Genomic DNA, 25,816 nt, shown 5'->3' with positions numbered 1-25,816 from the left:
CAATGACTGCTGCCTGACATGTCCAGCCCAGCAAAATCTATAAAATATATAGATCTATAATCTATAAATATATTTGTAGATTTTGAATTTAAAATGCAATAAGTGAAGCCCCAAACATTTTAAAACCATTTTGCAGTTCTGTCTGCTTATTCAGCATCCTCTGTCAATCATTTTTGGTGACCACACCTCCACTGTGCTGCTGCATTACTGCATTTTAATCCGATATCAGACATGGCCACTAGAGGGCAGTGCGTCTAGATGTGTTTCTTGTGATTTTTCTAGTAGGAAAGTCAACCTTGATACAAATGGTTTTCCTTGTGCAACCAAAGATGCATGTGTCAATCACATTGGGTCCACTTGTGCATTATAAATATTTTCTTTGAGCCTTTTTTTCTGAATAATTATTGTCTTCATTTGCGTGATAAGGTGGGAAAAGGCTGCTGTGCTGCTCTCAAAGCAATGGGCTCCATCGTCTCCGTCACTGAGATTGACCCCATCTGTGCCCTACAGGCCTGGTGAGTCTGAAGTCACTGAACCAGCAGTGATGCCCTTTACTAGATGCCATTGATTGCACTTAATGTCATTTGAGTGTGTTAGTGGCTTGTGTTAACCAGCATTTGAGCGATGGATGGCTCTCCAGGACTGTGTGTTCAGCATTATTGCACAACTGATTAAAATTAACGTAGTACAGCACTTACCTAACCATTATAAGCATTTCTGTAATTACTGTTGCCACACTGGTCAGTTATCTGTGTTGAATGACAACAAACATGTTATTCAGCATTTAGACTAATAGTTTTTAAGTGTTTAAAAAGACTACAGTCTCTAATTTATATTTGTCATCACACAGCATGGACGGCTTCAGGCTGGTAAAACTCACCGAAGTCATCCGACAAGTCGACATTGTCATCACCTGCACAGGTATTTTTAGATCTGATTTTGATTGTTGTACATTTTTAAAGGTTTACATGGTAATTATTATTCTGTTTGACTGATTATTTAAGGGGAAAAAACAATGAAAAGTTACCCAAAAATGAAAAGAATTGTGTACTTTTTCATTCCTTGTATTCTTTGTAATTGCAAATAAAAATAGAAATTTTGTTCCAAAATTATTATAATTTTTTTTAGTTGAGTTATTAATTTAAGATGCACAACAGTTGTGTTCTGGATTCAAAAACTCCATTAATTTTCTCCCTACAAAAAAATTTTTTTTTTTCAATCTTATTCAAAACAAAGTTTGAGCGCAGAATTTTGTGACAAAATCAGGTTAGGACTTGAGGCAGAAATCATGTTCATGGGTGTGATTTATACATCCCTCAAACGTCCCGATTCATTGGTTAACTAAAATTGGTTAACTAATATTGGTTAACTTAAATTTTCTCACGATTTACAAATAGTTGGAAACGTGGAATATTGCTAGTACTCAACTGAACAAAATATATAACACTGGCCTAGTGGTTGGACATTTTACCGCAAAAATATTACATAGTGTGTCTTTAAATTTGATTATGCTGTTAGCAATGCATCATGGGATTGTAGTTCTTTCTATTACTAAAGCTGTTAGGTACACACAGTCTTGTACCTTTTTGTATTTTTGTCCTATTTTCAAATACTTTTTTGCTTCAAATCAAAGTTTGTAATGTTGTGGTTCACCTCGTAGCTGATTGGCTTTGTTCATGGCTTATAAAGCTGTAAAACAAAGACTTTTTTGAAATCCGATTGGAGGAAATTAATGGGAAGAGTACTTCCAGAACAAAGGCCGCTAAAAATAACTGTGTGGCGGACACTTTCACTCTATTGAAGATGATTACTTAATTTGGATTTAGTTCAGTCAAATAGTAACAATACTAGTAGCAACAATATTTATTTAAAATGAGGTTATGAAAGCTTTTTAGGTCCCCGTTAGTGTTAGTTATAAGATACAGTAAGATATACTATAGTATGAACAGGACAAGAGTCAAACCTAGATCACAGTTTAATCTGTAGGCAGCGTGTTGCACTTATGGATGAAATTACTTTTAGTAATTGCATTTTGACTTGGTCCAACTCTATTCTTGGTCCTTTTAGTTGTACTATGAAGGTAAGACAGGTGGAGAACGAGAACCTCCAGGATTATGTGGCGCTTTGAGCCATTTCAGATCAATATCGTTCTCAAAGCTCCCTTCATCAGCTAAACAGAGATGCATTCAGAGTTTCTCATTCACATTCATCTCAATCTAATTATGTGTGATGTCCATAGGCAATAAAAATGTGGTAGTAAGAGAGTACATGGACCGCATGAAGAACGGCTGTATCGTCTGCAACATGGGCCACTCCAATACCGAGATTGATGTGGTGAGAGAGCTGATCTAACTCATAGTGTATTCATATCTGTCAGTGCACATTGTGCATCTTATTCTTTAACTCATGTCCTTCACCTTTTCAGGCCAGTCTGCGGACCCCTGAATTGACCTGGGAGCGGGTGAGATCGCAGGTGGACCATGTCATCTGGCCTGATGGGAAGAGAATAGTGCTGCTGGCGGAGGTTTGAGATTGGAATTTTTTATTAAAGTTGCCCCTATTATGATTTTTCTGATATTGCCTTCATTCATTGTAGAGTCTTAAGCCCCTTTCACACTGCACGTCGGACCTGCAATATTCCCGGAGCATTGCCGGGTCGCCTTCTGTGTGAAAGCAACCACGTCCCGGGATTGATTACCGAATTCGACCCGGGTCGGGGACCTAGTAATATTGCGGTATTCGACCCGGGACGAGCGCTGTGTGAACAAAAGCCAAAACTAATGCCGCAACGTGTACGTAGTTATCGTGCGACTCCTAGAGCTTGTTTTTTAAATAATACAACCCTGCAGTGCCAGAAGAGCTAGTCGGTGTTTTAAACGCAGAGAGTGTTCGTATACAAAAGAAACTCAAATTAAACAAGCAGAAATGTGTGCAAACTGGACATAAGTCGAGACCACGGAGCTCCTTACTATCGGCGCTGAAGCTGAGATCGCTCGCCATTATACGTCACATCTGGATGTCACATGCTCGACCCGGGACCGTTAAGCGTTGTGTGTGAAAGCGCACATATTACGGTATTTCGCTGGCAGTGTGAATGGACCAAATCTAGCGACCCGGGAACAAATGCCGGGTCGCATTATCCATGTATTTGCTGGAATCGCAGTGTGAAAGGGGCTTTATAAAGTTGTTTGTGAATGGAAAAGGTCTGCAAAGTTTTAAAGATCAAAGTGCATGATAAATAGTTTTTGTCTACAATAAAGAAAGAACCGATTCAATTACTTTGACCCGACCTCAAACAATATAGTTGTAGCTGAGGCTTGGAAGAGTTTGGGTTGTGTTGTCGACATGTAGAGAAAACACTGTTTGATTGATACAGTAAAATTGACGCCATCATTACTGATAGTAGCCTTTGTGCATCAAATGCTGAGAGAGAGCTTAAGTTCAGATATGGTAATGGATGTTTGGTTCTACACACACTGTACAGACCAAACCCAACAGACTGGGCCATCTGAGCAGAGTAGACTAATCACAACAGACTGGGACATCTGGCCAATCAGAGACTGAGAAAAGAGCTGATTCTGCAATGAGAAGATCTGGAGAAATTTTAAGTGTTTTTAAACTTGAATGCATGTAATTGTAGTGTATGAGACTGTGGGGTGTATTGTGACTCTAAAACAAAAGTAGGAACCTTTAAAATAGCTTAATAGGAGCACTTAAATTACATGTTCATAATGTGTTTAATCACAATTAAATTCACTGAGATAAATGTCTCTGTATTTAAATGCATTTACGCATGTAAATAGATTTGGATGTATATCTAGGATGTATGTCTATGTATGCAAGTTTATTATTTTATCAGTTGTAATTCAGAGTGCTTTGCTCAGGCATTATAAAGAAAAGATTACCTGAAAACATAGCTTATTAGCATTTTAATGTCTTCTATAGTCCAATATAATATATATACATATATTTCCAGGGTCGCCTCCTAAATCTGAGCTGCTCCACTGTTCCTACCTTTGTGCTGTCCATCACGGCTACTACCCAGGTGAGAAGAGAGGAAAAGAGTGAAAAATAAACACAAAGTACTTTTTTAAATGTATAATGTGCTTTTGTGTGCGTGCAAAGAGAATTTGACTTATAGTTCGAATGGGTTTCTCAGTTTGTGTGCTGTATGAGAGTATGAACCCCAGGCATTTAAAAAGTGTGTGTGAGTGTGTGTTACAGCCTTGCTGTTGTCATGGTGACTGATTTCTTGCTCCTTCTTCCCCAGGCTCTCGCTCTGATAGAGCTGTACAATGCTCCTGAAGGCCGCTACAAACAGGACGTCTACCTGCTGCCTAAGAAAATGGGTATGAAGTATACATATATGTTCATGAAAAAATAAACCCTGCTTAATGGTTATGCACAACCTGAAACTAACTATTTGAGAGATCTGTGCTGCTTATCTTCCTTTAAGACAAGTGTCGCGTGCAGAAAAAAGGAGTAATTGAGTGAAATCCTCAAGTGTTGTGTTAATATTATGGCTGTCTAGGGGTATAATCGCTGTAATTGGTTTAGTCTGTGCCGTGCACGGATGTTTTCAGCCTGTTGAAAGATTCAGTGTTTTCTGCAGCACACAGGGCAGAGAGTGTAGCCATGTGGGATCCTGCATAGACCCCGAGGAGCAGGAGACAGCTGAAAATAGGTCATGCTGTCACAAACGGCTGGCACTTCTCACTGCAGACTGCACCGTTCTGTCATTTCTCATCCTTTGCATAGCTCTTTATTCAAACTTGCGGCTCATCCTCACAGAGCATGCAAATATATGAGAGATTGAATCCCAAACTGCTTCTTTAAGAGGAGGTGGAAAGATAAAAATAGTTCATTATACTCGATTAAATTTACTTTTCTGTTTGGAGATTTCCTCAATTCTGAGGCTATGTCTACATTAATCCTGATACATTTAAAAACTTTCATTTTCAAAACGCTCTCTGTCCACACTAGCATTTTCCAAATGCTGCTGGTCCACACGTTAACGTTAGACAACACTAAAATTATCATCTGAACACAACTGCCGCAGAGAAACAATTACCAGTACATTTTCTGTCCTCTTTCCAGGAATGTAATATAAAGATTTTACTAAGTAACATTTATCTTTAGCAACACCATGAAAGTGAATAGCACATACAGTAGAGCAAAAAAGCATTTAGTCAGCCACCGATTGTGCAATTTCTCGCACTTAAAAAGATGAGAGGCCTGTAATTTTCATCATAGGTACACTTCAACTATGAGAGACCAAATGAGATAAAAAAATCCAGAAAATCACATTGTCTGATTTTGAATGAATTTATTTGCAAATTATGGTGGAAAATAAGTCTTTGGTCACCTACATAAAAGCAAGATTTCTGGCTGTCACATACCTGTAACTTCTTCTTTAAGAGGCTCCTCTGTCCTCCACTTGTTACCTGTATCATTGGCACCTGCTTGAAATCGTTATCAGTATAAAAGACAACCGTCCACAACCTCAAACAGTCAGACTCCAAACTCCCCTGACCAAGACCAAAGAGCTGTCAAAGGACACTAGAAACAAAATTGTAGACCTGCACCAGGCTGGGAAGGCTGAATCTGCAATAGGTAAGCAGCTTGGTGTGAAGAAATCAACTGTGGGAGCAATTATTAGAAAATGGAAGACATACAAGAACACTTATAACCTCCCTTGATCTGGGGCTCCACGCAAGATCTCACCCCGTGGGGGTCAAAATTATCACAAGAACGGTGAGATAAAATCCCAGAACCACACAGTGGGTCCTAGTGAATGACCTGCAGAGAGCTGGGACCAAAGTTACAAAGGTAACCATCAGTAACACTACGCCATCAGTTACTCAAATCCTGTGGTGTCAGACGTGTCCCCCTGCTTAAGCCAGTATATGTCCGGGACCGTCTGACGTTTGCTAGAGAGCATATGGATGATCCAGAAGAGGACTGGGAGAATCTCATATGGTCAGATGAATCCAAAATATAACTTTTTGGTAAAAACTCAACTTGTTGTGTTTGGAAGAGAAAGAATGCTGAGTTGCACCATACCTACTGTGAAGCATGGGGGTGGAAACATTAAGCTTTGGGGCTGTTTTTCTGCAAAGGGTCCAAGGCGACTGATCCGTGTAAAGGAATGAATGAATAGGGGCATGTATCGTGATATTTTGAGTAAAAACCTCTTTCCATCAGCAAGTGCATTGAAGATGAAACGTGGCTGGGTCTTTTAGCATGACAATGATCCGCCGAGGCAACGAAGGAATGGCTTCATAAGAAGCATTTGGAGGTCCTGGAGTGGCCTAGCCATTCACCAGATCTCAAGCCCATAGAAAATCTTTGGGGGGAGCTGAAAATCTGTCTTGCCCAGCGACAGCCCCAAAACATCACTGCCTTGAGGAGATCTGTATGGAGGAATGGGCCAAACTACCAGAAACAGTGGTGACTTGTGAAAACCTTGGGGTGACTTACAGAAAACATTTGACCTCTGTCATGTGATTTTCTGGAAAAAAAAATCATATTCTGTCTCTCATAGTTGAAGTGTAGCCTACCCATGATGGAAATTACAGGCCTCTCTCATCTTAGGTAGGAGAACTTGCACAATTGATGGCTGACTAAATACTTTTTTACCCTACTGTAGCAAGCATAAACACAGATGTTTGTCAATACGGTATGTTACATGACTAAAGATGCATCATCGTTTTGAAATACCTTTTCACGCAGAAATGGCATCTAATGTATCCACGTTTTAAAAAACATCAGTTTTCACAAGACAAAAATGCTGTATCAGCCAGATTAGTGTAGCTGTAGCCTCAGTCTTTGCATTGCAAGTAAACTGTCATTAGATTAACTGTTTAAGTTGAATTTTTCTTTTCCGTGTGCGTATGTAATGCTCACTATTATGCATGTTCTTTTAATGAGTTGTCTTTTCTTGGTGCACAATTTTTAAATACTAACTGTTGTTTTTGCAGATGAGTATGTGGCCAGCCTTCATCTCCCTACGTTTGATGCACACTTGACTGAACTCTCTGACGAACAGGCCAAATACCTCGGCCTGAACAAGAACGGACCCTTTAAGCCAAACTACTACAGGTCGGCAGCTGCTAGTTTGATTAAAAGCGCCCCTATTATGTTTTTTCAAAAATTATCTTTTATGCAGTGTGGAATATACTGTAGTAGTTGTTTGTGCATGTAAAAGCTCTGCAAAGTTTTAAAGATGAAATTGCATGATAAATGATCATCCCCTAAAAGAAAGAACTGATTCTGAACTGCCTGAAACTCGTCGTATGTAATTCCCGTCTCATTTCCTGTTACATACCTATGCATATTCCTCATTGGCTGTCTGTGAATGATGTCTTCTTTGACCTGCCCAACAGAGCAGAGTAGACCAATCGCAACAGACTGGGTCACCTGACCAGTCAGAGCAGAGTAGACCAATTACAACAGACTGGGTCACCTGACCAGTCAGAGCAGAGTAGACCAATTACAACAGACTGGGTCACCTGACCAGTCAGAGCAGAGTAGACCAATTACAACAGACTGGGTCACCTGACCAGTCAGAGCAGAGTAGACCAATTACAACAGACTGGGTCACCTGACCAGTCAGAGCAGAGTAGACCAATTACAACAGACTGGGTCACCTGACCAGTCAGAGCAGAGTAGACCAATTACAACAGACTGTTTTTTTGACCTCTGATGCATGTATACCTATTGTAGAAAACTCCAAAATTAAAATAAGAAACCTTTAAAATAGCACAATTGGGGCACTTTAAAAAAAACAACTCTTTAACCTGTCTGTTTTTAACCATTTGTAATGTTTTATTTTTAGGTACTAGATCCATTTACAGATGGGAAACGAAGACTAAAGAAATTCCCAAGACTCCATAATTCATACAGACGAAGGCGAGACAGAGCTGTGTGTCACAGCCTGCCTTTGAAGGGGAGGGAGGAGCCCTGATCTGATTGGTTGGGTGAAGGGCGTGGCTAATTAGCGCTACGGCAGTATTTATTTATTTTACGCTAGAATAACATAGCTAACCTTTTATGAGCTGCTACTGCCAGTGGTGCAACCTAGCAACGTTTTCATGGAAATTTCAGCGTTTCATCTTTTCTTAGCTTCATGTGTTAGTTCAACGTAATTTAGAGATATTTTATTGTTTAAGTTCCTTTAAAGACAAAAAAAAGAAGAAAAAAAAAGAAAATGTTCAATCATAGCTGATGATTTAGTCATGGACATGCCACTTGCATGCGTCCTGCTCTCTTGTTTTCTACATGATGATTTTTTTCTTTATATAAAACGGGGGGTGGGACAGAATTACGGTCGGACGCAGGGCTTGAAATCGTTTCTTTTGAGTTGATCACACTATTCTTTTGGTATAGTGTTTTTTTTTTTTTTTTTTTAAACTTGTATTAATTTTTACGGCAGATTTTAACATTTTGCGCTCTCTTGGTTCTAAATAAAAGCTGTTGAAGTTTAACTGGACTGTAAACTATTCGGGGACAGGGCTTATCCCCACCGTTCATATAGACTGGAAGCTCATTGGCTGAGGCTTTAGTGTTTCAAATTTCCCTCTCAAAAGCAACACAGTTTTAAAGAACGTCAGTATTGATGTTTGAGATGGAAATGCTCAAACTGTGCGTGTTCACAAATCTATCCACGTTATTGCTGAAACTCGTCAGGCTGTGTAATCACAGGGGTGTATATTAAGATATTTATACTTTTTTTTTTTCTTCTGCCATCATCTTTTGTTCCTATGAACTCATCCTCTGTCTATCATTATAAAAATAAGCAATTAAATGTTATGAGATACTCTAGTGTAATATGAAATTTAATGAAACCCTTGTTTTATATACTGTGAAGTAGAGCCTATATCAATGAGATACCAAATGTACAGTTAACCCGCTACCGAGTTTCTTTCCAGGTCCTCAATGGGAGAGAGATGTGTGTGTGTTAAATGAAGCCAAGACCAACTGTGTACTCATTTCAGAGGATTGAAGGAAAGCTTTGCTATTTGCAGGCCTGTAGAGCAAATGCTGCCTTTGTGACTGGGATATTCAAATCTAATAAAATTGGGACCTTTATTTTACTATACTTCTGAAAGTCTTTATGACAGATATTTATCTTCTCTTTGCCATCTGTGTTTGTCATAAAGGGAATCAAAATGACTTTTTACCTGTTTCCTGTTTAATATGGCGTCACTTTCCTTTGCTCAGGACTGTCACATGTTGTGTAGGTGTCAATTGGCCGGTACTTTTGTCCTGCTTATGGTCCTTGTTATACGATAAACCATTACATTACTGTACTTTATCAACTTTAGGCTGCTATATCATACTGCAACTCAATCTTGCTCAATATTTTTGAGTTTTCCGGTACAAATATTGAAATGTTCTTAAATAAAGATATATTTACTTGTTTTCTGAAAATGTAAAAGTTTATGCTTAAAACAAGAGACATAAAAAAACTGTGAGTGGGGGCAAAAAGTTATATTTAACTCAAAGGGAAAACCAGGTTATTTGTCGGAACCCATTAGGAGACATTTGTTGATTTAGGCATAAACTTTTTTAGGCATAAACCCTTGTAATGCATTAAAAAGTGTATATGCCTCTTGCAATTTGCACCAGGTGAAATGTAAGCGTATAAAACAGTCATAGCTTAATATTTTTTGGCTAAAACTATATATCTGATCAGCAACTTTTCATGAATGAGTGAATGTACAAACAATAGATGTTCCCATGTTTTTACCATGCAATTTTTATTCATTAAAAAAAATCTACAGCAAAAACTATAGTATATATGATAAATCTATTTTATTTGAAAATATCACTATATGAAATTAAGAACATATGATAAATGCCAGTATGAACCTCATTGACTTCAGTGGATTTAATTCAATTCATTTGAACTTTTAACTCATGACATGCTCTAATTTTTTCTAAACTAAATATATTAATAATCTCATTTTTAATCTGCAATGGTTGCGTTTTGATTTAAGAATGTTTAGATATTTGTACTGGAAACGATTTTTTTTTCAGTAGGCCTACAACTTTACAAACCCGTAAAGGCATATAAATGCAACTAGGTTTTCTCACACACATTTGCTTTCTTTACAAACACAAGAGGGGAAAATCGTTGTTCATACATTGTTAGTATGTGCTGCTCATCTGTAGTTTGTGTTCAGAGCGCCTGCGTTAGTATTAGAAATGTAAATGTGTCGATAACCTAGCCTATATCTTTTTTTCAGCAATCCTGTCACGTTCTTTATCTGCTTAACACACAATCTATGTACTGAAGCACATCAGTCAGTGTACGTCTTGTGCAAATGTGTACAACCCATTGTCTTAATTTTTTTTTGTGCGCGAGGTTACTTGTGTGCGTGAATTACAATGTGTTTAATAACGAGGCTCGTGTGCACAGACCGGTGTCTGCTGTGGCAGTAGATGGTGGTTCCAGGCCTGGGATTTTTCGGGATGGTTTTATAACCACGTGGAGCGCATGGGATCAACCAACACCAGCACGAGCGTTGACATAAAGACGTTCAAACATCTGTATATTTATTGTTGTAAATCTTCACTACAAATAAGAAAGTCTTTAATGATGAATTGTCAACAATGTTTAAATATTGCAAGTGATGGTAGATGAGCAATAATCTGTAATCTTGAGGAACAAAAATAAAAATCACAAATGTAAAAAGATTTTTTTTCAGGTATTACCGACTGCGGTATTTATTTTTATTTTATTATTATTATTTTTTGTTTCGCGTGAAATCAGATTATTATAGGCTACTAGAAATATAATAATTAAATGCTTAATTATATATATATATATATTTCCCTTAGTTTTTTTTTAAATATATTTATCGAAATCAAGTGAGTTTTTGCTTAAAAATATCTGTCAGTAGTCAGACGTGTTTTCCGTTTAAATTGAGTAAGGCCTATTTTTCTGGCAGATTTGTTAAGCATAAACTCACTTAATTTATCAGAAAATAAGACTTTTTCTCTTGTATTGCGTCTCAATCAAATGTATCTTGATTTAAAGGCACAATATGTAAGATTTTTGGATTAAAATTTCTAAAAACCACTAGAAGAGTGTTATATATTTTGTTGACGTGTACTTGCATTATCCTAAATGTTTCCAGGAATGTTTGAATCCACAGAAATAAGCCCTTTTAACTGGACCGTGTCCGTTGCCTATCAATGAAATTATAACCGCGTTACCCTCGATTTCCGGTTGAAACCAGGCCTAAACACCAGACGCGTGTTCTTTGGTTTCCAATAAGGCAGGTGAGCAACAGTTTGGATAAATGAATCTACAAAAAATCTCATTGTTATACAGCTCAACACAATTAGTCTTATTGTTTAAATCTCATTTCCTTGATTTACCGCGAATATGTTTTACCATGCCTTCAGTCTAACTCACTGCAGTGTGAACAAGTGTCTCATAGTAGATGCTGAGCAAACGTACAGAGTAGCATTATAGCTTTAAACACACTCAAATGTATCTAATATGATAAAAACAGCACTGCTTTTCCTCACGCATTACAGGAAGAAGCGGAAGTGCTGCAGTGCAATAAAAGCTCTGTGAAATCAATGCGTCATAAAGCTGCGCCTTTGTTTTGTGTGCGCGACCTCTAGTGGCGAAAAATTACATATTGTGGCTTTACGAATGTATAGATATTTGTACTGGAAAACAAAAAATATTGGGAAAGATTTTTTTGATTTTTTTGTGTGCTCTACTTTGTTTGCTGTGTACAGTGTATGCTGTATTAATGCCGCCTTCACGTGCTATCGTAAATTTGATAATTCCCAATTCTGAAGTCGTGATTACGAGCTCATCCCATTCAAATTGTGAAATAGGAGGGCGTTCATGTGCAATGTTTACCTTAACTCATATTTACGATAATTCCGAGATCACGTGAATGCAGCATAAATGTCACACAAATGCTGATAGTAGTAAAGAATGACCCAGTAAATACTTTTGCAAATATTTAATGCTAGTTTTGATCTAATTCATGCATGTTGTCATTAAAAAAAAACTTTTTTTGATGTGCGTATGATTTCAAATGTCTTAACTGATTATCGCAAACCTCTGAATTCCTTTCCAATGTAAGCTCGACTCTATCCTTTAATTTCTGGGAGGAAGAGACTGCACTTGTTTGTAGACAGTGAATAAGCATTCAGCTTCTGCTTCCTTTAATTTCCTGAAAGTGTTCAAGATGGATGGAAGAGCTGCTGTGTCAGGTCTAATTTAGCAGGACCGAACGTCATTTTGCTCTGGGCATCCCAGTGAAAAGTGGGGAAACTGTTATGATGCCTTTAGAAAGTATCTCAAATTTGAACTTGGCTGATACCTAAGAATAAGGTAAGATGTTATTCTAGGTGAGCTACTCACTTTGTATATTCCTGGACACTGAGGTCATCGGAGTTATAATTGGACTGTGTAAACAGTGGACGTTTATTCTGGACACATGCACATGATGGTTTGGGGGATATGTACTGTATGCAAAAAACGAGAACAGTTGCTGTTTGCCACTCACACCTTCAGGATACATGCACAAAGCTTTGTAAATTACAGATGTAAGGCTTAGCTTCCTTATTATTTAATGCATGTATTGTAGGAATAAATCAATGTGGATTCAGTAGTTAAATAATATTTTTGATGAACAAAACCAGTTAATTTGTTATAATTTTAGCTTTATTATTATTTATTTAGGCTATTTTTAATTTTTGATTCTAACTTATTGATATAGCCGGATCTGGTTTACACAACACCATTTTCAACTTAAACCGTAAAACTTTTTATGCATTTTGGCCGTTTATTTACACAACAATGGCGTTTCGGTTTCTTATTTTATTTTTATGAACATCTTTACAGAGCAAAAATTATACCGTTATCGTCTCCGTGCAAACTACAAAAATGTGAATGTGTGACGTCATACGCATGCGTATTACACGAAGTCAAGTTAATTCTGTGGTGCTTTTCCCATTGGTGCAGAAATGCATTTGACCAAACAGACAGTTTTAACCTTTTCTGCCGCACTTTTAAATTAAAATGCGTCATTCCCATTTGGCTTGATGTGTTGACACCGCCATGCCGAACGTGTCCCCCCTTCCTCTCAACGATCAATCGCTGTCAAACACGTAACAATGTGGCTCTTTCTATCTGTAGAGAAAACTCTGTGTTCTTTCTGTTCCTCAATGTGAATAATAGCACTTTGTTCAGCCGCACCACAACTGCACACTCTAAAGGCCCACTTGTATTTGATTGAGATTGACTGGTGGTTTCATTTCTGTGTATATTTTTTACATCAACTAATAAGCCACTCGAGTTGAATATGCACACGGGTGTTACACTAAGATCAACCCTTGTATTGCAGTGATCCCACACCCTCACACATATTACATTGAAATGCAAGACATTAACGTTCATTAGGCTATAGCATGTTTTGCCTCAATTTAAAGCCTAAACAAACATTTATTAAAATTAGGCTACATTCTAGGAGAATTATGGTCAGTTGTTTTAAAATGTAAAAGTATGCATTACGATGTCCTCTCTATTTTTTATTTTATTTGTATTAATCACCAGAATGCCTACACAAAATTCCTGCAAACTCACAACAAATATGAAATCTATAGGCTATAGGAGAAAACTACAATTACAAGGTTAAGTACAATCGAATTATTTCGCTTTTTTAAAGGAGTGTCGTATGATGTGCATTCGAATGCAATAGTTTTTGTTTTTTACAGTCTTGTAGTAGCACCTGCATTTCCGTGGTCAAGCGCGTTGTAGGCGTGGCTTGCCGCAGGCGTTACGTCAGCAGCCAATCAGAGCGGCGGGGCCGGATATAATTGTGAACGTGGAGTCCAGCAGCGTCTGTTTCAGTGTGTCAGTGTATTTTCGTGCGGCAAACACATCCACAGCCTGACAGATGCAGCAGACCGACGACATGGAGGTACCTTTACTTAATGATTCTAACAGTAACAGACAGAAGTCTCTGGCTCAAGAGAGAGATGGGTTCTGCCATCAGCTGAAGGATTCGGAGGTAATCCGAGCACACTGACAGTTTGCAGGGGTAGAGGGGTGTGTATGTGTGTGTAAGGTGGCTTGTTGCTGGGGGCTTTTAAATGCCTCGAGTTGTTATTTTAGAAACATGCATGGTGCTAAAAATACCTTCTCCTTAGGAATTTGACCCGGTGTGACTGGCTGATGGTTTTATAGAGGATAGACATGCGTTTCATGTGCATGCCTTTTGAAGGGGAAACATGAAGGGTGCATTTGTTTCTGTCTTTAATTCCCACTTCTTCCACTGTATTGATAGTATAGGTGTGCACATGCGCATATACAGTGCTGAGACTGTATGCATTTGGCTTTTCATCTACATGTGTTTATAACCACATTAAACCATCACTGTCATTGGGCACCAATCCCAATGCATTATTCTATCTATCTATCTATCTATCTATCTATCTATCTATCTATCTATCTATCTATCTATCTATCTATCTATCTATCTATCTATCTATCTATCTATCTAACTATCTATCTATCTATCTATCTATCTATCTATCTATCTATCTAACTATCTAACTAACTAACTATCTATCTATCACCCATCCATCCATCCATCCATCCATAGGTGTAGTCCATCTGTCCATTTGTCCATCCATTCATCAGTCCAGTCATCCGTCCATGTTCTCATCCATCCATCAATCCATAGGTCTAGTCCATCCGTCCATAAAGAGGTTCCATCCATCCATCCATCCATCCATCCATCCATCCATCCATCCATCCATCCATCCATCCATCCATCCATCCATCCATCCATCCATCCATCCATCCATCCATCCATCCATCCATCCATCCATCCATCCATCCATAGGTGTAGTCCATCCGTCCATAAAGTTTTCATCCATCCATCTGTCCAGTCAACCGTCCATAAAGAGGTCCCATCCATCCATCCATCCATCCATCCATCCATCCATCCATCCATCCATCCATCCATCGGTCTAGCCTGTGTATCTGTCTATCCATTCAGGTCTCGTCCATCTATCCATCCATCCATCCATCCATCCATCGGTGTAGTCCATCCGTCCATTTGTCCATCCATTAATTCGGTCCAGTCATCTGTCCATAAAGAGGTCTAGTCAGTCTGTCTGTCCATCCATCCATATAGAGGTTTAGTCTGTCTGTGCATCCATCCATCCATCCATCCATCCATCCATCCATCCATCCATCCATCCATCCATCCATCCATCCATCCATCCATCCATCCATCGGTGTAGTCCATCCGTCCATTTGTCCATCCATTAATTCGGTCCAGTCATCTGTCCATAAAGAGGTCTAGTCAGTCTGTCTGTCCATCCATCCATATAGAGGTTTAGTCTGTCTGTGCATCCATCCATCCATCCATCCATCCATCCATCCATCCATCCATCCATCCATCCATCCATCCATCCATCCATCCATCCATCCATCCATCCATCCATCCATCCATCCATCCATCCATCCATCCATCCATCCATCCATCCAGAGGTCTAGCCTGTGTATCTGTCTATCCATTCAGGTCTCATCCATCCATCCATCCATCCATCCATCCATCCATCCATCCATCCATCCATCCATCCATCCATCCATCCATCCATCCATCCATCCATCCATCCATCCATCCATCCATCCATCCATCCATCCATCCATCCATCCATCCATCCATCCATCCATCCATCCATCCGTATATCGGTCTATACTTTGGATCCATCCAAAGACTGCACAGTGCACACTGAACTCTATACTTATTGTGCTTTCCAACATATGAACATTATTTATCCGTGATTAAAAATAAACGCAGGCAAATGCATATTTGAGTCTCTTTTTGGCATAGCGCAAGGCATATTCAGTCTTCAAGGACAGTTACACATATTGTGCTGGAATATGTCCAGCCTAGTGAAGTTATGGTAATGAATTCCTCAACCGTGATCATTGAGCATATTGAATGTTTTTCCTTTTTTTTGAGGAATTAGAGCGTGTTTTCCTCCTGCGGCAAAAAAATTCTAGGCCAGTGGTGGGGAGGCGGTTTAAATTTACACAAAAAGCCCTAAAATGATGTGCATGACTGGAGTTTCTGACAAGGAGTGAAACTCTAAGGTCAAATATGTGAATGATCTGTCAGTAAACCAGAATGTACTGGATGTGAAGCTCTGTGCTTGATCTAATGGTGTGTGCATATTCATATTAGTGATGAATTATTGTACCTGGCAGCATTAAATGCGTTATGAATATTAAATGATGAATATTGACTGGCATCTTTTGGTTTTTAGGTCCAGTAGGTTGATGCTGGACCAGGGAACCACATTGTGAAGCCCTGATTTGATATTTACAGATTATTACAGTTTGTTTCGCGTGCAACTCCTCTTTAGTTGCTCTGTTATGGTTTGGTTGGAGTTTGATGCAGCTGCACTCTGGGCTTTAGATTCAGTGTTGAATTTGATGTGAATATACTCAAAATATCAGTAGAAAACCCTGTAATGTCTAAATTATGAAATAAGTCAGAAAAAAATATTTTCTATATACTGGAATAAGTTTTATTTATATGTATTTTGTTTTGTTTTTTGAGTATCATATTTGATTCATTGGGCTTTTATGACTCTAACTGGTATAGTTAGAAAATGGAGCTCATAATTGAGTAGGAAAAACGTCTCAATTTTATTCAGAAATCCAAACTGAGCAAAAATATGCAATTTACTGCAGATGCTGATATTTATATGGCCAAAAACATATGAAATTCTAATACCTTGTAATGTAAATCAATGAGCTCTTTATAACAGTACAACAGACTACGGGCTTAAAATGCATATAAATCAGTCGTCACTCTACAGCTCCCAAGAATATATCTTAGTATGATATTGAAATGCTTTGTTTTATGATTTAAAGCTGTCTAGTTTTAAACCATATGATTCATTGCAATACCATGATGATTGAGAGATGAACATATACATGTTCCTCAAAAGACGGATCTATCGTATTTGCTACTCGCGTGTCTGACTGATGAGTGTCATGATTCATGGCATAAATGTGTATTTTGTTTCTAGGATGTTGTTCTAGTTTCTAAGTATCCACAGATGGCCTTTGTATCAGACGTTTTGGCCCTTGACCTGAAACCATCAGTATCATTAGTAGTTCTGCTTCTGGGAGATCCGAGTGGGAGTATAACCTTTAGGGAAGGTGTTGGTAACACTGTGAAAAGGAAAGCCCATCTCCCTCTCTCTGTCTCTCTCTCTGTCTCCCACAAGGCTCTCGGTTAGAGCCTTCCACCATGAGTATCAATGCCATCTGCTCCTAAAGACCAAAATAAAATGCTCCTGACTGTGCCACACATGTCTGTGAAACAGAGAAACATGAGAAATCATTAGTTTTTGTCACATGCATACATAAAATATGCATTTATATTTTTCTCTCATCCTATATATATATATAATAATAATAATACCGGTGTGTGTAATATATATATATATATATATATATATATATATATATATATATATATATATATATATATATATATATACATATATATATATATATATATATATATATATATATATATATATATATACACATACACATACACATACACATACACATACACATACACATACACATACACATACACATACACATACACACACACACACACTTCCCCCATAATGCATTATACATTTAAAGTAACATTTAGTTTTATATCTAATCGCTAATTTACTCAGATGAAAAACAATCCATCTGATACAGACCATTGTCATTTTAGTTTGATTAATATTTTAAACTAGCTTTTTTATATTGCTATTTAGGTTTAATTATAGTTATGTAATATATAGTTCAAATAGTTTAGTTCAAATAGTTATTTTTTCATTTTGGTCACTTTTGTAATTTTATTTGTTTCAATACTGCTAGGTTTAATTTATTCTTTTACATTTCTAGTCATTTCATTATATGTGCTTTTGTCATTTTATTACTTTTAATTTTTTTTAAATATATTTATTTAACTTTAATTTATTCATATAATGTAGTTATGTGCTTTTGTCATTTTTAATATTTTTTTTAATTGCTAATTGGGTTTCATTTATTTTTATTTTCAGTTCATTGCAAAGGCAACATTTCTAATTTTGAAGGTTTTCAACAACAAAAAAGTTTTCCATAATGTTTTGGTAGCTTTATTTCAATTAACAGAAATGTTTTTAATAGTTTTAGTTAACAATAATATTCCTGATGGGACTTATTTTAAGTCCTCGATTGACGGCTGCCAGGAAAGTCATTAATGTATTTCCAACTTACAGCTGTCAAAGAAGGATTACTGTAAAAGCACTCTATGAGAAAGTAGAGAGAGGTCAACCATCACTTAGAAAAGGCACAGGGTTTAAGACCTGAGAACAGAGTCCAACAATATCAAGAGCTCTTTCGATCTCATTGTGAAGAGCTGTGCATAATGCTGGCCTGTACGGGTGGGTGGGTGGGTGGCAAAAAGAGGCCATTACTCAAAAGAAAGCATGTGAGAGCAAATCTGAGGTTTGCCAAAAAACATAATAGTGGGTGACCCAGTTGTAATGGTTTTTTGAGGTCAGATGCCTCCATAATAGAGCTTCAGAGTGGTAATTATAGGACGAGTCTAACATAACACCATGCATTGAAGAATAGATGGTTCAAGCAGGGATGAATTAATGTACATGGTTGCATTACGTGAGTTATGAATATTAATTGGCATCTTTAGGTTTTTGGTCCAATAGGTCAGTTCTGGCCCTTGTTATGGTTTAGTTGGGTTTCGATTTGGTTTGCGCTTTGGGCTTTAGGTTTGATGCAGGAGAATATATAACTCTTACTCAAGGACCAAACATCATTAGTTTTATTCAGAGGTCCAAACTGAGAGAAAATATGCTGTTTATGGCAAGAAAACTGCATTCTAAATCACAAAAATTGGGAGAAAGTCCAGCAGGACAATGAGGCCAAATTAGCTGCAACAAGGTGAACGTCCCGCAGAAGCACTTTATCTTCAAATGGATAGGAATAATCAGCTGAGCAAGAGAACCTGATATGGTCCTCTAGGGGAATGAAGACACTTCATCTTCAGCATTATACACTCCTTACATAATTCTTATTCAACTGAGAGCAGAGCATGTTCCCCAGATGTTAATTTGGCTGCAATTAAATCGAAATTGCCTCAGAGGACCTGACACCTCTTCATTTGAGACAGACTGTGGCAGAAAATCCTGGAAATCCACGTTTGGCTCAAGATTTTAGAGGCTGTTTAGAGATGTGCATATAATAAATCAGTGTGATGGGGAAAGTTTAATTATACTCTGAGTGAATGCTCTCTGATATTTTGAAACTCTAAAGGGATTGTTCACCCAAAAATGAAAATTTGCCCATGATTTACTTGCCTTCAAGCCATCATAGCTGTGTGACATTCTTCTTTCAGACGAATACAATTGGAGTAATATTAAAAAGTGTCATAATAGCAGTGAATTGCAGCCCAAAAAAATCCATTATAAAAGTGCTCCACATGGCTCTAGGATGTGCAAATACCTTCTAAAGCAAAGCGATGTGTTTTTGTAAGAAAAATATCCATATTTAACACATTATTAAGTAAAATATAGCTTCTGGTGAAGGGCTTTCCGTATTCTACTTACAGGAAAGCGTTACACGACCATGACGTCAGACATAGCGTAAGTGTTTTGAAAGGCAAGATCCGTTGCACTTTCTGGGAATGTTGAAAATGAAAGTCGGTCTGCTGGAAGCTAGATATTTAACTTATTAAAGTTTTAAATGTCGATATTTTTCTTACACAAACCTTTCACTTCAGAAGCCCTTTATTAACCCCCGGAGCTATATGGATTAGTTTTATAATGGATGGATGCACTTTTTTGGCCTTCACATTTTGGCTGCCATTAACGCTTGGAAGAGCCAGGACATTTTTTTTTTTAAATACATATCTTTGATTGTATTCGTCTACAAAGAAGAATGTCATATACACTTAGGATTGCTTGAGGGTGAGCAAATTTATAGGGCAATTTTCATGTTTGGGTGAACTACCCCTTTAACACAGTTTTTGAGTGTGAATGTTCAGAGTTTAGTAGCTCTTTTATAGATTTATATTTAATGATTTATCAGAAGCTTTTATCCAAACTTCCAAAGCAACTTTGAACAACAGAAGCAGTTAAACCAACAAAAGGGCTACAATATGCTAGTGCTGTGACACGTCCCAGTTAAGCCAACATATAGCGATGGATGGATGGATGGATGGATGGATGGATGGATAGATGGATAGAGTTGATGAAAGATGCATCTTTAACTGTTTCTTGAAAATGGATAAAGACTAAGCTGCTCATGTTGAGTTAGGTCATTGCTCCAGCAGGGGACGGTCAAGGTAAAGGTTCATGAAAGTGATTTTGTGCCTCTTTGGGATGGCACCACAAGGTAAAGCAATCTTCTGGAGGGCACATACATATGTCTGAAATGAGTTTAGGATATAGTGGTGCAGGGCCAAGGTTGCTTGTTTGGGAAACATTGGTGCATTGAGTTTGATGTGAGCGTCTATTGGCAAGTGGCAACCAGTGCAAACTGATGAGGAGAGGCGTGACGTGCGCTCTCTTCAGCTCATTAAAGACCACTCTCGCTGCTGCATTCTGGATCATTTGCTGAGGCTTGACAGTACATGCTGGAAGCCTTGCCAGACAGCATTACAATAGTTCAGCCTGAGCATGAGCAAGGAGTTGTGTCGATCTTCCTAATGTTGCATAAGGCAAATCTGCAGGACCGGGTAGCTTTAGCAATGTGGTTTCACAATTTCAAGGTTCCTGGCTGTCCTGGAAGGAGTTATGGTTGATGAGCTTCGCTGAATGGAGGAGTTTTGATGAAGTGTTGAAACCACAAGCAGTTCTGTCTTGGCAAGGTAGTTTGGATTGAAGGCAGCTACCGTTGGATCGTCCGGCTGGAATGATAGAGTTTAATATCCTAAGCATAGCAGTGATAGAAAAAGCCATGTTTCTGAATAACAGAACCTAGTAATGTCATGTAGATGAAGAAGAGAAGGGGTCCAAATGCAGAGCCCTGAGGCACCTAGACACCTCGCTCCTCCAAGACAACCTGAAAGGCCTATATGACATGCTCTTTGTCATGAGGGTCAAACGTAGCAGACAGATCCAGCAAGATGAATATTGATATCTGAAAAGCTTGCTAATCTCAGAGCCATTTCAATAACCAAGAGTAGGCCAGTCTCGCTTGAGTGAGTGCTCTGGAAGCCAGACTGGTTGCTGTCCAGGAGTTGGCTAAAGGATGTGCAAAGTACACACCTGATTAACAGTCAGTAGTCCTTTATAAAGAAAACATCCTTTTACACGTACTGGAAAATCCTGCTTTCTGTTACCATGATGAACTGTGTAAACTTCTATTTGCACTACAAGTGTGTATTTTGGCCGTTATCGCAAAATGCTTATGTTTGAATATGTAAAAAGACAGTACTGGGACATGCCAGCATGTCATGACATTCTTGATACCCTCTTAAAAACATTGTGAAATCTATGGCGGGGAAAATAGTTGTTGTTGCAAGAACTTTACTGTAAAAAATGTTTTTAGGTTTTAGTGATATACAGTAAAACTATATCTTTAACTGATACAATGTTAATATACCAACCTATTGAAGTACTAACATCTGTTGTGTACCTTTATATTAGACCAGGTATGTTTCCATCCATTTTGGGATATTGCATAAAAAAAAACGCTGGATGGAAACACCAAGATGCGCATAAACTACGATGAAAACATATTTACCAAATAAATCCCTCGATGCAACAAAAAAATCCTGTGACCTAACCTCAGCAAACCAATCACATTGCAAAGCATCTCAAATGTTGATTTGGTCATTGTGAAATGCCTGAATCAAAGTCTGTCATCAAAATGATTTAGTTTAATTTCCTCCCAGAAGAGTGTCATGATTGTATTCATAAACACCAGTCATTAGAACAATATTACAGAAGAGAGTATTACTGTGTTTCAACTGCACGCTCTGAGGCACTTATGTCATTTATGATGAAAAAAGGGTCACATGTGGCTTCCCCGAATGCAGTAGCTTCCATTTTTTTATTGCAGATATTTTGCACCAATTTTCCGGGAAGTGACTGTTTTGTTCTCTTGAACACATGGAATGGAAACACTGCTTCATTTGTAAATGTGTTATGCAATATTACAATTTTGTGCTTGAGTTACATTTGCAACTTTGGATGGAAAAATAGCTGCTGACAACCACCTTAAAATCACACGGGTGGTAAAACGAAAACCACATGATGAATCTAAGCTCATAACATGTAGCTTTTCAAAACAAGCTCTTTATTGGAGATGCATTAATCCTAATATTCTATTTTGGGATTTATAGTTTGTGAATTGAGATGCAGCATATGTGGCTTTAATTGACCTTTTTACTTCCTTTATTATGCATCTTCATATTCAGATGTTTGTGGCTTCTGAGCACCTGTGCTGATGGAAATGCTCACTGTCAGTGTGTGTGTGTGTGAGCATGTGTAAATTTCCCACGCTGTAGTTGTTGAAGTATTAGAGTAGTGTGTCCTCATGGCTAAAATTTGCATAATTACAAGGAAAAGCACATGCTGATGAAAAAGTGGAAAAACCTGAAATGCAGTCGCTCCAGGATGTTAGACGTGACACTTTCTGTTGTAGCAATGCAGTTATTTTTTGTGTCCGGTCCGCAGGGGTCCATGGAGTCCCCTAACCTGGAGTTTGAATATGGGGACACAGACGGCTTCACCGCTGAGCTCTCAGGTCAGTCACACACACGCAAACATATCTCACACTGAATTCAGGTGATCTAATCTTTTAAAATTTAAAAGATAAGTATTTAAATAACATGGAATCAGAACAAGAACTGTTTTAGATCTCGCAAGAGTTCAAACATAGCTTTGTTATTAGAATATAATATATTGTACTAAGAAAAGACAATGTTATGTGCTTGTTTTCCTTTAATCATGTCTTTGTGTCTTTCACACAGAGCTGTACAGCTACACAGAGGAACCCGAGTTCAGTCTAAACAGGGATTACTTTGAGGAAGACTTCAAGAATCATGGTAATGTAGCCAGTGTTATATTAAAGCATAAGATCAAAAGATTTTTAAAAAATTTTTTAATTTCTTTTAATTTTCTCAAACCCCAAAATTTTAATTTTCAAAATGGTATATTGAATAATCCGTTAGGAATTTTGATCTGAAACTTCACAGACACACTCTGAGGACACCTGAGACTTGTATTACATCTTGTAAAAATTGGCATAATAGGTGCCCTTTGAGCATAAACCTATGGAGGCCGTTAAGGGACATGGTGATGGAAAAAACATTTTTTTAAAATGCTTTTGCATTCGCTCACAAAAGTTTTGTTTCCCAAACTTTGCTCGTTCATTTACGAGAGAATGCAAAAGCATTGAAAAATAATCTTTCATATTTCTATATTTTTTTAATGTTATTTTCCTTCACCATGTCCCTTTAGGGGGTCCTTATAAACCTCTCTAAACTTTGTAAATCCATATTTAATTAGAACAACAAAAAAGCCAATTTGAGTGAAAAAAAAGATCATATCCTAGACAGTTTTGCTTCCAAAATTAATTTTAAGTATGTTTAGATATTTTTACTAGAAAAACAGATTAACATCCTTATTAGTGCGTCTTCCACACTAATTGATGGCGTTTAAGATCAGTGCAGTTTTCTACTAGAATTGCATTGTGTTTAAGTGAAACTGCTTCCATACCGGTTGCATAAACCACTACGACTAATCTTACAAGCTAGACAACATAACTTCTTAAAATCAGTTACATAAATATGTAGATTGGCCTAATATGATAGTAAGACTGAATGCCCCTTGACTAACTGCAAGTGTGTCTTATAGATTATCTTAACCTATGGCTGTCTATGCAGCTGACCGAAGCTTCATTAACTGAACACTCTTGGCTCTAACATTTCCACCTGTGTCTGAAACAGAACAGAAATAAAACCTCAGCAAAATCCCACAGTTCTCTTTCTGTGAGGAAAAGGAGAACTTTAATGACTGTTTATGTAGTGCAGTGTGTGTGTAGCCTCCGGCTTTACCCTGCCTGCCTGCTGTGTGCACAATCTCACCTCTCCAGATCTGTCTCCCTCTCTGTCTGTGTGTGTGTTTGCCTTGGCACTGCAGTCTGTACTGCATGGAAAAAGCGAAGTGTCTGGATCACCGGTTTGTGTGCGCTGGCTGTACATCTGTGTTGATTGTGAATCAACTTCATGTCACGTGTTGGAGTCGTTTACACGATGCATTTGTACTTCTGAAAAAAATGCTGACATCCAAAGGGGTCATATTTTATTTTATTTGTCCACTTATAAGGTTAATTTTCCACATTCTCTCAGATACTTACAATTAAATAGGCCATTTAAAACTCTTCACATTTGAAATGCACTACAAAAAAGGATTTTCTTACCGAGTAGTTTTGTCTTGTCTTGTTTTCCAGTACAAATACAGTTACTTGAGAAGCAAAAATGACAGATTTACTAACAGCTTGGACCAGCTCAAACCCTAATTTGGCATTAAAAAACTACAGTCAGGATTTACTAAAGACACACAGTGATACATTAGTGATTAAAAGAGGTGGACCGAGTTGCCTTTATTGCAATCACATTTTTTGGAGTTTCCCTTTCAGATGCAACATTAATGAGAGGAGAATTTAAATGAATCATGTAAATTGATTTTACTGATGTTTGCGCCATTATTTACTGCCCTAAAAAAAGCATGTCCTAAAACAGACACTAACTGGTAGTTGGTCATTATGGAAATGATATGGCTGTGTGTTCTTTAATTTGCACATTGTCAGTAGATCACATGCAAAACTTTCCTCACCCAGCTGAGCTTTTTTGGAATTGCACTCATGCTAATTTTCTGTTCAGCAAATCTGGCCCTTAAATGGGTTACGAGTTGAGAAATCAAGTTTTCATTGACCTTTTGATATATAAGAGGTCATTGAATAAAAATACCCAGTATGTTTCAGAACTCAAAATTTCCGTGGTAGTCCAAAAACGGCTTTTATTGACACCAGGCTCATAAAATGACTCATTTTGGATTTTGTCACCCCGTTTGATTTTCCCATTATGACATAATGGTGTAATGAAAGGCAGAAGATCAACGCCTACTTCTACATCACTGACATTGACGCAAACCCAGGATAGAGATGCCTCTGAGGATTACAAGATGTTTTGCAGTGCTAAGTTGTGGAAAAACCATATTTGCATTGCCTTCCTTGTGATCCGACTTTATTTTTAATGAAGTTTGTGTTCACCTTATTTTACTGTGGATTTGTTTTTAAACATGACACCATTCAGCACAGGGTTTTAACAGAGACTGGAAATAAAAGATGATGCTGTCATGACTATATATTGGATTTGACAGTAATGTCGCAACACACAAGTGTGAGTAACAGTGTTTTTACAACGTGTCACTATTGCTTTGTTGTTACCAAGCGGAAACCTCCCCCAGTTTCCCTTAAAGCCAATATAGAAGTGACTTAAACTGCAGTTCATCGACTGGCCACTAGAGACAGACTCCAGAAGGAGCAGAATCTCATTGAGCCCCATGGTAAAATCCCCAACTTTACAGCAGAATAAAACATGTTTACAGCCTGGTACAAATTGTGGTTTTGGTCTATACGGCTTATTTTGCGCTTCAAGACAACTGTGATGGGGATTTTAAAAAATAATAATTAAAACATTTTTTTATAACTAATTTGTTTAAATTTTATTAA

General features: G+C 37.8%; 2 protein-coding genes across 5 annotated transcripts in view; both read left to right on the top strand.

Annotated features, from left to right (window-relative positions):
• Nucleotides 1-9,174, top strand: part of ahcyl2b (adenosylhomocysteinase like 2b) — a 45,257-nt gene extending 36,083 nt beyond the window's left edge. For both annotated transcript variants that reach the window (XM_067428651.1, XM_067428652.1), the window contains exons 10-17: nucleotides 427-515; nucleotides 851-921; nucleotides 2,240-2,334; nucleotides 2,426-2,524; nucleotides 3,977-4,045; nucleotides 4,271-4,349; nucleotides 6,981-7,101; nucleotides 7,838-9,174. In XM_067428651.1, the coding sequence (XP_067284752.1) occupies nucleotides 427-515; nucleotides 851-921; nucleotides 2,240-2,334; nucleotides 2,426-2,524; nucleotides 3,977-4,045; nucleotides 4,271-4,349; nucleotides 6,981-7,101; nucleotides 7,838-7,844 (630 nt within the window). In that variant the 3' untranslated portion in view covers nucleotides 7,845-9,174. The remainder of the gene's footprint in view (nucleotides 1-426; nucleotides 516-850; nucleotides 922-2,239; nucleotides 2,335-2,425; nucleotides 2,525-3,976; nucleotides 4,046-4,270; nucleotides 4,350-6,980; nucleotides 7,102-7,837) is intronic.
• Nucleotides 9,175-13,870: 4,696 nt separating this feature from the next.
• strip2 (striatin interacting protein 2) overlaps nucleotides 13,871-25,816 on the top strand; it is a 37,299-nt gene continuing 25,353 nt past the window's right edge. For 2 of the 3 annotated variants that reach the window (XM_067427113.1, XM_067427112.1), the window contains exons 1-3: nucleotides 13,890-14,048; nucleotides 22,756-22,825; nucleotides 23,052-23,126. In XM_067427113.1, coding sequence (XP_067283214.1) covers nucleotides 13,935-14,048; nucleotides 22,756-22,825; nucleotides 23,052-23,126 — 259 coding nt within the window. In that variant the 5' untranslated portion in view covers nucleotides 13,890-13,934. Of the gene's footprint in view, nucleotides 14,049-22,755; nucleotides 22,826-23,051; nucleotides 23,127-25,816 lie in introns of all 3 variants that reach the window. The other variant, XM_067427114.1, reaches the window with a different exon arrangement.

This window comes from Pseudorasbora parva, chromosome 20, assembly GCF_024679245.1.
Source record: "Pseudorasbora parva isolate DD20220531a chromosome 20, ASM2467924v1, whole genome shotgun sequence".
Lineage (NCBI taxonomy): Eukaryota > Metazoa > Chordata > Actinopteri > Cypriniformes > Gobionidae > Pseudorasbora > Pseudorasbora parva.
The sequence above is the reverse complement of the archived record's forward strand: the minus strand, read 5'-3'. Positions and strand labels throughout refer to the sequence as shown.